At 40.0% G+C, this 15,134-nt stretch overlaps 3 protein-coding genes across 3 annotated transcripts in view; 2 read left to right on the forward strand and 1 right to left on the reverse strand.

The window, feature by feature from the left end:
• Positions 1–1,436: 1,436 nt before the first annotated feature.
• Positions 1,437–15,134, forward strand: part of LOC6544082 — a 110,364-nt gene continuing 96,666 nt past the window's right edge. The window contains exon 1 of the mRNA XM_001971903.3: positions 1,437–2,100. The gene's annotated coding sequence lies outside the window, so the exon portion shown is untranslated. The remainder of the gene's footprint in view (positions 2,101–15,134) is intronic.
• Positions 2,833–3,508, reverse strand: LOC6544078. Its single transcript, XM_001971899.3, has one exon. The coding sequence runs from the start codon at positions 3,384–3,386 to the stop codon at positions 2,973–2,975; it is 414 nt and encodes a 137-aa protein (XP_001971935.1). The 5' UTR covers positions 3,387–3,508; the 3' UTR covers positions 2,833–2,972.
• On the forward strand, positions 7,475–7,937 carry LOC6544079. Its single transcript, XM_001971900.3, has one exon. The coding sequence runs from the start codon at positions 7,504–7,506 to the stop codon at positions 7,852–7,854; it is 351 nt and encodes a 116-aa protein (XP_001971936.2). The 5' UTR covers positions 7,475–7,503; the 3' UTR covers positions 7,855–7,937.

Raw genomic sequence — 15,134 nt, forward strand, 5'->3', positions numbered from 1 at the left:
GATCATATCGGCGGCCGACTGCTGCGGTTTCAGTTGTGGTAAATATATAGACATACATATATATAGCTATATATGCCCGATCCAGCAGAGCAGCCCTACAAGCGTGGAAGGCATGGCGCAGGAAAACTGCGAAAAGCTGAAAGAAAAATCGCAAAAAGCAAACGACACGGCGACAACGATGACAATGCTGATAATGGCGCAAGGAGAAGGTGCGGAGCAGCTGGACCATTATGCTCTCCAAAAGAATCGCCTGGAAACCGCAGAAATTTACGCTCAAGCGAACCGAGCTGAACCGAACTAAGTTGAGGTGAAGCTGTTGCTAAAAGGAAAATGACAATAACAGCTGCAATTCCAGCGGGGCGGGGGGATCGCCCTGTGTGAGAGCCTTAGTAATGACAAAAACTACTGCGAACTAACTGTCACACGGAAAAAAATTGATAACTAAATCGCAAAGTTCTCAGACATAATGCATAAATCTTCATTCATTTGAAATAATTTAATATGTATGCATATTATTCAATGCCTGATATAAACCTGCAAAATAAAGTAAGCAATAATATATTTGTGATTTTATGCTATGAAGTTTAATATTGTAAGTTTTATTTCTAAGGGATTAAGTCCTCATGTTAACCATTTAAGAAAGAACATATACATTTTTTAAATTAATTAATACCATAAACTTAAAATCAGTACTGGACCCAACTAGTTGTGTACTTAATTTTTGCTTTTAAAATAAAATACTTATACGAAGTACTCAAAAACATTATATTTATTATCACTTAAATTCATTTCAAAATGTTCTATCAGTGTAAAAAAACGAGGCATTAAGTACCGCACCGTTAAGAAGTCGTTCGAAGTTGGATAGACCAAAAAACCTGAGGCGTCACTAAGCCGCCCTGCGAGTGAGCGAGACTGCAAGAGGTGGTAATTTCTGGAGTAAACAGAGCGAATTCAGAGCTAAATCCGAAGACATTTCGAGTGAGAGGAGCAGTGAGAGCTGCGATCGTAATTGCGCTGGGCTAGAGAGTAAAAGTCTTTGAGCGAACGAGAGTCGAGTAGCGAAAGTTAGAGCCGAATCGTAGAGCAAAGATCAGTTGATCTGTCAGATCAAGAAATAGCACTCGAAAAACACAAGTCTTTGGGAGAAGTGTGTCATTAAAAAATCGATAATTTTGTGCTTTTCTCTCTTTCTCTCTCTCTCTGTCGCTCCCTCACAAGTTCAACGCACAATGCAAAAAACAGTTATTGTTGGACAATAAATCAATGGCAGCAACAGACTACAGATTCTAAGCACAAAGAAAAAAAAAAACAACGGGGAAAAACGAACAACTCTGGCAGCAAACTGGCGATCTTCGGAGATGAAGAAGGGAGAGAGAGAGAGAGAGCGTGCGCGATCTGCTGCTTTTCGAACTCGGAGCGGCGGACTTTTCGAACTCCAAGCTGTCCGGCAGCTGAAACTTTTGGTCATTCGTCAGTTAACCGTCGTGCAGCTCGATACGCGACGCGATCAGTTGGATGTACATGCGATCCAACGAAGATATATAAACACGATTCTTCTTCGCCGAAGAACGAACGTTTTGTGTGCGTGTGTGTGTTGTGCAGGTGTTAGTGCGCGGTGTGCGTGTAACGATTTGCATTTTTGGTTTTTAGCTTTTAACTCGCTTTTTTCGTTCCATTTCGCCGCGTTGCATTCGCTCGGCGATTGCATTTCTCGGTTTCTTTGCTTTTGAATCGGCTTTCGTTATTTTTGGTTGGGGCCTTAAAATAGCCTTTGCCGTAATTACTGGGCTGGCCGCAAGAAAACGTGTTTGTGTCTAAACTACAGTTACAACCAGAGCAGCAGTTGCAGCTGCATTTCACTCGCATGTGCTTGCCGAAAAGTGGAAAATATAATAAATAAGAAAGAAAAAAGAGTGCTCGATATATATGTACATAGAAGAAAAAACGTCACTCGGTGTGTGCGTTCTTCTTCTATTTGTTCGCCTGTTAACATTGTGCTCATAATTTATTTACGCAGCGATATGCAAATAGAAAGCAACAAATTTGTACAGCAAGTGGAATATTTCAACGCTTAATTTGGGCCCCAAAGAAACCACGAAGGTAAGTCAAATGCATCCTAATAAATGAGAAAATAATATAATGCCAGCAAACTATAAAGCTAATGAGGTAAATTGTGAAAACATCAGAACTGCTTAAAACTTGATTTGGTTAATATATTCATTAGTATACATTTCTCCCGCTGACAATTTGCATATCAGTCGTCTTGGGTAGCAGGTTCATAACTTCTGTTTTGGCTGGCGAAGAAAGCTTCGGTTAGATCATCGTATCTCACGTTTTCCCCCGAAAATATCGATGTTCCTACCACCCTGCGAACCCCTAAATAACACTTGTTGCACGATTGAACTTTAAACCGCATTCTTGGCCCGTCTGCTGCCTGGTTTTCTGTTTTTCTCGGCTCTCGCGGTCGGACGCATCTATCACAGATCGGTGAGTGGTGGCCAATTTTCAATGGATCGATGCTGGCTCGCTCCGTGGGAACTCTTGACTCTTGAGCCGCAGAGTTCGGGCCTGGCATTTTGCGGCACACATTTTAGCCCTGGCTAGCTGGCAAAAACAGAGCCAAAAACAGGCTTACAGAACAGGAATTTCCACTCCTACAACAAATCCGCGGACAATTGACATTTTTGTGTAATTGCCAGATTTGTTTCTGTATTTTTGGTTTCGTATTTTCGCTTTGGCTTTTTAATCGTTTATTCCTCGGGCTTACTTCTCTCATTCGAAAAATATATAAAATGCAGTCATTGTAAAACCCATTAAGTAAAGTATAAAACATTTGTGATATTGCTCTTATATATTTTTGTTTGATGTTTGTCTTAAGTATTTTTCATGTTCTTTGATTTTTAATCGTCAACAATTAAGGAAATATTTGCGTTAAACTAGTGAATTTAAAATTGCAATAGGTTAAGTCAAACTCAGACAAAGATCTCCGGTCCGAACATGTTCATCTTGGAGAACTGTCGTGTGGAGAGGGGTTTCGGTGGAGTACCTGGCGCCTTGACACTCACAACGGGGCCGGATGTGTTGGCACTAACTTTGATGTTGTTGGCGGACGAGGATCGCTTGCGTCGCATGTTCTTGAGCTGATCGCGCAGCTGCTCCTTGTAGACGAGCTCCCTCTTGCAGGCCTTCAGATCCTCCATGCTGCAGTGCTTCATGTGGCGGATGGTGCGGGACACCAGGCCATCGATTATGTGGATCTTGGTGCGGGACAGCCGCGTGGGTTCCGCATGGCGGCGGGTCAGCTCGCTCTGGTACTGGAAAAGTAGATAGCCCACGCTCGGGCGAGCTCCGCGTCGGTGGTTGACGATATTACGTTGGCTTTCCATTTCAGCTCGGTTTTCCGTTTTTTATGTAGACTCAAAGTACTGGCTGTGACAGGGCGAGCTGTGACTGCTTGGCAGCTTGAGCTGTGAATGATGTCCTGTCGTGGTTTACCAGGATTATTTATATCTGGGGCGCTTAGCTACCTGTTGACCCGCCGACTGACCTGCTGACTTGTGCGAGTCGCGTAATTACCTGAAGTGCTCCGGTAAAACCAGATATCCTTCCTCCCTATTTTGATCCCTTGCTAAGTTGACGTCTCAGGCCAAAGATTCTGAACCTCTTTCTTGCAACACGTGTGGGTGGTGCTCGGCTGGGGTGGAAATTGTTTATGGCTTGACCTTCTGCTTAAAGATACATATTTCAGTTGAGCTGGCGCTGAATAAATATGGGGATAAGGGAAAGATTAAAGCGGTGACTAAGTGTCTGAGGATTGTGTTCAATCGTTTTAAGCTTAGATTAGTTACCAACCAACACTTGCTGGTGGAAAATTTATCAATGAAGTGAATCATTTTTAAAAGCGCATGCATATTGAATGAAATTTCAGTAAAAACCCACAAAAACATTTCAAATTAAACGTAAGAGCATTGAAATTTATATTTAAGTGGCTCAAAAGTTTAAGTTGTTTCATAAACTATTAACAAACGCCAGCTATTTGACTTAAAATATAATTATTGTCCAAATATTTTTTATTGTCAAGAATACATTTATACTATCGACTTTTCGAAGTTTTTATTGCGTAAGAATTACTCACGATAGAGACGATTTTGTCAAGAAAACTCGCCTTTGAGCCCAATCCTACTGCGTCTAAATGAATTCCCTCGCAACTCTCGGCAAATGAAAATCATTTATATTTAATGAGATGCCATGAAGTGATAAATATAATCCCGAAGTGGCACTCGACCACTCTTTCTCCTTTCTTCTTTATCCCGACAACCCACTTCTGAAGGACTGCGTGTTAAATATTTATTTATGAACGAATGTCTGCGACCTTGTCTTGACCCCCTTGGCCATAAAAACGATTTACTGTGGGCTGGTTAGATGGTTTTAAAAATGCTTTTCATGTAATTGTAATTTCACTTAACGTAATTGACACGCGGCCCCCGCTTTAAAAACGCTACCAATCAAGTTAATTTTAACTTAATTACGAGCAAAGGAAAGTGAAAATTCCCTTAGCATTGTCTTGGAGCTTAACGAACGAATTCTTTTTAAGACAATTTATTGGCTTGCATTAAGGTCGAAATAATAATAATGGTAATAGCTATAACAATGACCAGTGAAAGTTGCTTGGTATTTTATGATAATTCTTCGCTGGTAAATAAATGATGATTCAATGCCCATTTGGGTGCTAAATGCAAGGGCCGCGAGCTGAGATGCGCCAATGATGATGATGGCCAGATACAGCCATCATTATGATTGTCTCGTCTCTGGCTTAATATACGATGGAATAAATGCCTCGACACGCACAGACTTGGTGCCCCACCATCAGATCGAATCCAAATCCATGTCGATGGCCAGTTCATTGAGCGCGTTGAATTGGAAGCTGTCGGCGAGCTGTCAAAAGCAGTTGGTCAAAATGCCTGCTAGTCAGGTCGGCGATGTTTCCATGGCCTTTTTAGTCAGCCCCTGGGTCACCGTTAAGACCTTAGCTCACCGATGTACCTGGCCCTACCTGCTCACCCTCACTCAAGCTACCTTGAGGGGTCATAAAACGCTGATGCTGGACATTTGCTTAATCCGGCGCGTGGTCTTTCCCAAAGTTCTTAATCCGGTTTCGAAATCCTTTTGTTTTCGCTACATTTCAGCTACTAAGTGCAATTATAAAAGGATTATGCCATCTCATGACCCAAGTACCAAAGGAACTCTCGACCCAAGCATCCACTTTCGTTATGAATTACCTGGAAGTAGTTAAGTCTGTTGCAAAAACTCTCTGGTCTTTCGGGAACTGCAGTTATGCTAATGATTTCCATTTACATACGCTTCTTCCTCTACGACACACGTGTAAATTGACGTACTTTACGTTGATGTCACTCAGGTGGCTGAGTCAGAAAACTCTGCTAGTTGCCTTACATGGAAATGGTTTTTAATTCTCAGAGTCTCTACGCTGGCGGTTCATTGAGGTTCCCCAAGAATTCTGTGGAACGCTGGAACGGTGGCCGGTGAAAGGTTTACTTTGGGTAAAATGCAATGGACAAACAACGAGATACAAGTTCTTGGGAGTTATACTAGGAATTTGTGGGTTTGCATGGGAAACGTGGTGGGAAAAGCTATTACATGTCTCACAGTGCATTCTTCGTTGTGATAAATTACCTCAAACGTCTTTTTAACACATATTACAATTATTTTACCAATTATTAAGTAACTATACAGATTTTCATGAGAATATGAAATAGGCTGAAATTTTCAAAAAAAGGGTGAAAAAACAGGACAGATTTTTTTATGAATATTTTTTATTTAGTTAACATTTAATTTAATATTTTAATTTTTTTTTTAATTTTAAATCACTTGCAAGATCACACTGGCATCCCTCTTCAACAAATGTGATCTTGCAAGTAAAGAAAATATGTATGTTTCCTAAGCAAATATTAAAAGCGGCAATAACTATGTGTTCCGACAGTAAGTTAAACATTCTTCAGGTTTAATTAAGACAATTTTTACTACTTTGTGCAAGTAACACATACACTACATACATACATGCATACATACATACATACATACATACAAACATACATACATACATACATACATACGTACATACATACATACATACATACATACATACATACATACATACATACATACATACATACATACATACATACATACATACATACATACATACATACATACATACATACAAACATACATACATACGTGCAGACATACATCCTTCATACTTACATACGTACATACGTGCATACATACATACTCCGGTGCATACACTACACATACACCACACTCACTGCTCGACGGGGAAATTAGAAGACATGCCTTGCAGTCCTCGCTAGAACCAGTTGGGAATTATAGGGCTACAAGAAAATATGATTCCTAAGTAAATATTCAAAGCGGCAATAACTTTGTGTTCCAACAGTAAGTTAAACATTCTTCAGGCTTTATTTAAGACAATTTTTACTACTCACGTTAAGGATCTCACTAATATAATTATGACAAAATAATATATTATTATTTAATTACAGCTCGAGATTAATTTAGTAGCACTTTGTATAATTATTATTTATTTAGTTAACTTTTAATTTAATTTGGTTTCCTGGCGACACACTTCATCGGACTTAACAGGCAAAAAGGTTATTTTATTTACTTGAGAACAGCACTTATGAGCACGAATTTGATAAATTTTTGCATTTATGCTGCACTTGGAGTATTTGCAAAAGCCTTTGTTTTTATCACTTTGGTCCTTTGTTAACCAATTTTTAAAACCTGGCTGGTCAAGCCAGAAATCGTGAAATTTTTGTTTATACCCTGCTTTGTATATTATTTTGTTTTTATTCTTCTTTAGGCAATTTGACAAAGTGAAATCAATATTCATAATATTACACACAATATCGATAACATTTTGCTTAAAAGAGATGCCACATAGTTTGCAACAAAAAAATGTGGAATTATACCAATTAAATTTTAAAAATTCTAACATTGTCTAAAAAGAACAGATTTCCGGATAGAAAAACTTTAAAAAGGACAGATTTCCGGGTTGGGGCTGTTTGAAATTTTTCCCGGATAGGCTAAATTGGCATCACTGATCCTTAAGCCACTTCCTCTTAATTCCGTTCCAGAATATTCCGTTGAATATTTTAGACAAGTTTGTGCGAGATGCCTTACAGTACTTCATGTATTTAATCCCGAAATCACATTTACATACCCTTTTCCTGGCATAATTTGTAATAATGTCTGGTCAACCGAGCTTAAGATCCAAAATGGGGATTAGGACGGATTAGGTTTTGAAATATTTTGGCACAAATATTTACAGGGGAGCACTTGACCTGTTTTGACCTGGCCGGTTGAGTCACAGGTAATTACCAACAGGTAACCGATTGAAGGGATATTCGATAGATATATAAGAACCGCTGTTGGGTTTCTAGAATAGCACTCTTCGACGAGAAGTCAATGTGTTACTTACACCCAGCAGATATCATCTCTAACCACAAGCCGGCGGCCATGGAGCAGGAAAAGATGCTGAAGCCCACTGTCACCTATCATCTGTTTCTGTATCGCGTCGAGCTGGCCCGTCGGAATGCCCGGCAGCTGCGGCTTTCCCGCACTAAAATCGAGATCACGGACGAGCTCATCTCCAATACGGTGCGCAATCTGAAGACGTGCAGCATGGACGACCTGAAGGCGGTCAACCGGGAGCTTCTGTTCAAGCGGAAACTGCGGAGCAACGTGTCCAAGCTGAAAAAGGAGGCCAGGCGGCAGCAGCGCCAAGAGAATCAAGACAACTCACCAAAACAGGATTAGTGTCGAATCAATCAGAGCGCTTTGATTTATTGTATATAGCCTGTGTATAAATACTTTTGATAAGACTTTTGCATTGAAAACGCTTTTGAAACTTGTTCATGTTAATGGTCTTAGGGGGAGGAAAAAACTGGTAGCTGATTCAGCTTGTAGCTTCTCGTTTGCATTGAACTATGTGTACCATACACTGCAAAAGAAACAGGCACATCTTTTAGATGGATATTAAAATAGGAAACATGTTACTTAGAAATCTACAGCTTTCCGTATGAGCTGTGCCATTCAGTCCACTCTAACACTGAACCTAGCATTTCTCAAAATTTTCTCTCCGTGTAAAAATTAACGGCAAAAACTAGCAAAGTCACAACAGATCCGCTCGAAAAAAGACCTCTGACAAGCGCTGACCCAAACCAGTTGGAAACTTTATGATCGCTGCTTTTGTTTTATCTTCTGGACGTTTTGTTTTTGCACAGCCAACTTAATTAGAAATTGCAAATGCAATTAACAAAAGGCAAACGGCCAAATGCCAATTTTTTAATAAAATTTTAATTCGATATATATAGTATACAGTACACACACATGTGAGTGGCGCTATAAAGAGATACAAAGATTGGCTGACACTGAGCGAACGCGATGGAAACCAAATAAAACTGGTTCGTTGCATAAATTAACAAAAAGGCAGCGGCAACAAAGTCAAAGAGCTGAGTTAAGTTAAGTAAAGGGGCGGGGTGGGGATGGGGATGTGGGAGCAGCAGTAAAATGAGAAGAAACAAAAAGTTAGCAACTTGCTAAAAGTCAGCGAAATAAATAAAAATCAGCCAACGTTAACAGACGTTAGCTGAAACAGTTTGCCTTTGTTGCTCTATGGTTTCCTCTCCACCGAGGTCCGAATTTCCGAGTTTCCGAGCTCTAGACAAAATTTATTTCGTGACATTGTTCAATTTATGTGAGTCCGCAGCTCCTCCGAGATGTTGTAATAAAACAAGCCCAGTTCATAGATCGCAACAGATGTCGCCGCTTCGAGTTTCTGAGCTTCGAGTTGCTGGCGCCAACTCTCGAAATAATTGCGGCGATCATTCTTGCCTTTAATCCCATAAATCATATGCAGCTCAAGATAAACTGTTGATTTTTTTATGGTCTGAAAATGCTGTTAGGACTGCATCAGCAACAAATTTAACTGCACACGTATTTCGTTACTTTTAAAACAGCAATCAAAATATTATTATTTATTATTTCTCAGCTGGTTAAGTTTTTTAGATACTTGAATGCCGCTTTACAGCACTTTGTAAGCAGTTTCCAGTCATTACAAAATATATGACAACACTTAAAGAGTGCATTTTCTTTCAAAGGCTCGTATATTAAATATAACATAAACTTATTGTATGAAGACACAGGGAATATTAACTCAGTTTTGAATTCTATTTTTGAATTATTAATAATAAGAAGGAAAATTCCCCAGAATTTTCTGGTATATTTCTTAATTCATCAAATATTCGAGTCCGAAACAAATCAAAGTTTTCATGCCTCTCACTTTTGATTAGAATTCTCTTTCTCCGCCAATCACAAATTGTTGGCTTCAATAATTCATTGTTTTTGCCGCCGTCACTGCTTTTGGCAACGATTATTGAAGGACAGACAGGCGGGCTTAGAATCACAGACAACTTGAGGTTGCTGCTGTGTTCTACTTGACAAATGGATTTCTGTGGCCTGACCCACGGCGTCAATGGCAACCGATTCGCCGCGGCATAGGAAAATCATCAAATCACGACTTTGAGCTCTTTGATTGACATGCGCAAAAAGGAGCAAAAAGCGATAGAACAAACATTAGGAGCAACAACTACGAAACGCCGCCCGATGGTTGTTCATTATTAAAGCCAGCGGCCCGAGGCTGTTGAAAAAAATAAGTCAGTAAAAATCACAAATTTCGCAATAATTCTTTGGCGTCACCGGAGTCGCCAGTCGTCTCGAGGTGACAGAGAATTAATCTAACAGTTGGCTCAAACCACCAAGGAATTATCTCACACACTCTGCTTTGCTTTATGCATAGTATAACCACATAACCAATACGCCCCGTTAGCCAGAGCGCTTATTACGCATAATTAGCATATTTAGTGTGGCTCGAAGATTGCATCCCGCCGAGTAATTACTTCGATACCCTGCCTCAGTTTCGCTCGGCTACAAGTGACACAGCATAACTTGGCACTGAGAAAAAATGTGTATTTTATTAACATTTTTAAAGGCTTGTTAATAAAATAGAATAACAGAAATTAAACAATATTTCAAGGAGTCATTTTCATATTCAATAGATTTTTGAATGGTAACATTGTTATCATTGCTTTTTCTAAGTGTGCTCATTTCAAGTTAAGCCTCATTTAGAGCCGCACTCTGTTACCATTGCCACGAACCAATTGACCAACCCACCATGCCGCCTCCGCTGTCCCTCCCCCCAACACCTCCTCACCGTCTTGACCGCTCAGTTTGTACCGTTCACTTTGTGGCCATTTCAGTCGCCAACGCCAGTCGACAATCCAACAAGCAACTAAGGCAACAATTGTCGCATTTGACATTTAGCTACAATTACTTATTTTTTCAGCCTTCTTTCGTTGCTTATATTTGGCATGACTCGCTCGCTGGCCATTTTGCATTTCCATAGCGAAACTTGTTATAATTTTAAAATATGCACACTCTTTTTACCCGCCACTTTTGTTTTCAAGGTGTTGCGGTCAATTAAATAGCGACAAAAATGTTTTTTCCTCGTTCGATGAAAAACAGCTGACAAGAGATTCGCTGGGCTATTTTTAGAAAGTCGATCATGCTTATATAAATCGGTTTTAGAGTGTTATTGTAATACATTGTTATAGACTGGTTTTCTTGCGTTCTTAAAGATAGTATACTTCAAGCTATTCAGGCATTCTGGAAAATGTATAGTTCGTTTTTAGTGGGCACAACATGCTTTTTAAATTATAAAAATCCCCAACGAATGCCTGCTTAAATTGTCCTTTCTGGTGGCATTTCCTTTGTTTGCCGCAACTCTGCTCTGGCCAAAATAGGCAGCCGATGCCCCCAGTGGTTGCATTGTGTCTCGAAGGTGTGGCCGTTGCACTTTTCCACATCCAGCGATATTCTGCGGTGGGCGTAAGCCGCTGCCCCCAAAACTGGAATCTAAATCTGTATGTCTGTGCACGGCTCCAAAAACTGACTTCTTGGGGCGGCCCCCAGTGAGCCTTTCATAACTTTTGGCATTTACAATATTTAATCATATTTCGTGAGGACCGTCGACCGTCGACCGACGTTGGGCAGAAATGTCGTTCAAGCGTAACTCATGGATACTTTGTGGGCCTGCATCTGCATCTGCATCTTTCTCTTCAGCAATTTAACCGTTTTCATTTTTTATGCATGTGCATTGCATTTGTAGCTCATTTGCATTTGCGGTTGCTGGCGTCGTCATCCTTGTGCTGGGTGTCTGCCATGCAATTTGCAGCAGAAAAAATACAAAAAATGAAATGAAGAAAATATACAAAAAATTGAACCGAACGAGTGGCGGGCGCCGAGCTTTTGGCAGCATTACATTTAATTTTATTAAAGAAAAACTTTGCATGTGTGTGGGAATTTCACAAATGACAACAGGCGCAAGTTGCTGCTGTTGCTGTTGCAGTTGCAACTGCTGTTGTCGCCACATGTTGTTGACGTGCATGTTGCGCGGTTCGCCTTTTGTTTTATGGTCGTTGTGGGTATCTGTAGCTGTATCTGTATCTGTGAACATCGATGAAGTTTTCCGTTCTCCAACGAGATTGAAATTGTAACAATTACGTTTATGTACGCATCGCAGCTTGTTTCTTGCCCTTTGCACTTTTGATGCCGGTCGGCTTTCGTTGCTCGCCCCTCTTTCTTTCTGGAATCGCAGAGGCAAGCCTTTGGGTTCCAGTTCAGCATCTTAACCTGTTCGATGTTGCATATTCATTTGAGCGCCCAAGGACATCGATGGCGAGAGTCATCATCATTGGTGAAACGGCAGTAAAGCGGATTCGTAGAAATACACTTGCATAAAATGTAGAGAAAACCATCCAAAAAATTTATTTTTACAAAATTACATCTTTAATGAACGGCAACATTTTTTAGAAGGAATTAAAATGAAAGATGTGGAGCCCACAAAAACGTTTAATGGCTGCTATTAACGCTGCACAAATCATGCAATATATACAATTTTTTTCTCTGCAGACGCAGAAGGAGAAGCCGCTCTATCGAAATACTTCTCATCATCATTTGCATATGTTACACTTTATTTATTGTTGCGGTTGTTGTGTTTTTCTTTCGGTTATTCGCGCATTGCTTTACAAAGAAAATGGCGTTATGGTAATATGGGCGGTGCGGCGGCCGGGGGGGCGTATGGGTAATGTGCAGAGGAGCAGATATAACTCATACGCAATGTTAACCTCGCTCTTTCTTGCGCGCATATTTATAGCAGTTACGTGAGACTTTGTTTATGTGACAATTGCTTTTTGTTTCACAGCTTGGTTTCTGCACACGCTCACATGTGTACTAATTTATTTGTTTCTTTTATTTTCCTGTTTTGTTTATAATTTTTTGGGACTTGTAATTTATGTTATTCGATTGTGCAAGAATTTTGCAAGCATTTGCTGCTGGCACCTCAACACTCGCTTGATGAATGAAAGCCTTTCAAGCGCTGACTGGAGTTAATTAATTGTGCACTCAAAAAAAGAAATCAGGATTCAAGGTACAATGTACATAAAATATTTATTACCATTATAAGACTTAACTAGTTGCTACGGAAACTGAAGACCTAGTTTTTAAAGAAGTTTGTAACCTTCGTTTCGAAGTTTAAGAATATCGAGCTTAATTAAGGTAATGGCTTCAAATTATACGCTGCAACTTTTCAATGCCATTAATGCTTAGTTCCTTTACCAGGAATGTTTTTGCCCTCGCACCGCCGGCTAATTGAATAAAACCCATGCCACTTTTTCCGCCCAGATCGCTTGCTACTCATTATTGGCCTACAATGGCGGGTGATGAGAAGGTGAGAAGGGGGCCTATTCAGTATCATTTTCGCATTTTGATGTCCGATTACAGGCGGCAACGCTAACTAGAGCAGCAACAATAGAAAAAAGGTACAATGGCAGCCATGTAGCAGAAGCAACAACTATTATGACAGCGACTGGCTGAAGCAAAAGCAATTTGTTGCACTCACTCAGATACACACATACACTGGCGGACATTGTACCAGAATTGTATCTGTGAGAGAAGACAACTCAATGCGCTTGGCTCTCTGCTATGAAAAATGGATCTGCTCCAGAAGATTTCAGTAATCTCGTTCGTCACACTTGGCCGCTCAAGTACAAATTTATGAAGACTCTGAAGTTGAGGAGCCCTCCCTTTTTTGACCATGTCCGAGTGGGTTTTATTAACTTGTTCTAGCTTCAAGAATGTCACGGTAGAGTGGCCAAAGTGTCAGTGGATTACACATTCCGATTGCCGGTTGTGATGTAAGTTCAATAAATTTTCCATTGCAACAAATCGCCAGACAATGGCAGCCGGCAATCACTGTTGCCTCAGCTTATTTTCATAGCATTTTTTTTGCAAAATCTCAGCTAAATGACACAAATTTTGTAGCGGGGATACCTTGTGAAGAAATGGGCGTATTGTTGGAAGCACAAAACAATTAATGAGACTGCGATGATAGGCTTAATGAACCTTTGCAAAAAGCAAACAATATAATGGCCAAGTGGGAAAAAAGGGAAAAACTTGCGATTGTCTCCAAGTCTGCGGATCGTTATCCCTTTCACATTCGATTTGGCGTTTAACGATGCACGAAATCAGCAGCTTCGGTGCCCATTTCCACAGCGATTTCCACTTCCATCCCGACAATTTCCACACAATTTTCATTTAATTAAACCAGAAATATTCCTGTTGCTTCTGTTGCTACTCGACTCGACCGGGGCCTTTTACAATTGACGTAAAATATAATTAAAATTGTTCATGTCAATTCGCAAAGCGAAATCTGAGTTGAGGGGATCGCAGAGAGGTACAAAAAGTCAGCGCGATGCGACGCATTCAATCAATGCGTGGCAGACAAAATGCAAAATGCACTTTTATTGTATTTTAAAACAAATTGAAAAGCCAACATTTTGCAGTAGAAGTAAAAAGTCGGAAAATGTTGTCGGGCTTCAAAATTAAATACCACATAGTTGTATGCCCTGTACAAGATAGCAACCAAAATGGGTTCACTTGATTTAACATATCAAATTTATTTAACTTATTGGACTAATTGTACTAATTGTTGACCTTTAGCTTATCGGAAAGTTGCAAAAAACAACGAAATATATAAAACCTCAATCAAAATGAAAACATATTTGAAAAGTTCTTGCATCACCTTTTTTAACATCATGTCCGAAAATCATCACCCGAATATGTTTCTACTGACCTCGATCCTCGTCCGCTCATAAATTTTCATGCTGCCATGTCACTAGATAATCAGAATTTATGGTTTAATTGTTAGATAATAGAGCAAAGAATTAATTCCCCAGCTCCCATGGCATTTATGGCATAACAAAGCCCATCATCTGTCAGTCGAAAGCAGTTTTGGGTTAGGGTATTTCTGCATGCATTGCTGTGTAATAATAAATATTTTGTTTGGCTTTTGCTTATGTAGAGCTTCGCTTTTTGCGAATGTTGTATGCCACTTTTTGTTGCATTTAATCTTGCATTACTCTCGTCGTAGCAGATTTGATTTTGCTGTTGCTGGCATGTAAATGGGCTAAAAGGGCGGGGTATTGTGTCGTTGCATTTTTACGCCTGCCTAGTTTTATGTTTGCAGTTTTTTCAGACTTTCACCGCCGTATGCAAAATTGTCAAACACACAAGTGCTGTATACATTTCAGGCTCGATTGGCCATCCCGAAGGGATTGGTATTTAATGCCGTGTAATTGGAGAGTATTCATCCAAAGGGGTAGTATAAAATCGATAGCAAAGATTGTCAATATCGATTGAGTTGTGATATTTTCCCAAGCCTACTGAATTGCGACCCCAAACATCTTTTCACCTGTACAAAACGCAGCGTCAACATCATTATGGCGGTACTGCCTGATTTCTTTGACGAAAGCGAAAAATTTTCCTAATGATGCCGCGCAAATTCAACTGCAACTAACTGTTTGCTATATACATACCCATACCCCAACCGATTTTCCAGCGCACCGACGGCAGTAATCTGGTCATGGCCAACGTGGATGATTGTTGACTTTTATGATTTCCATTTCTTAGCATTATTATGG

Source organism: Drosophila erecta, unplaced genomic scaffold (assembly GCF_003286155.1).
Source record: "Drosophila erecta strain 14021-0224.00,06,07 unplaced genomic scaffold, DereRS2 tig00000021-arrow-pilon, whole genome shotgun sequence".
Taxonomy (NCBI): domain Eukaryota; kingdom Metazoa; phylum Arthropoda; class Insecta; order Diptera; family Drosophilidae; genus Drosophila; species Drosophila erecta.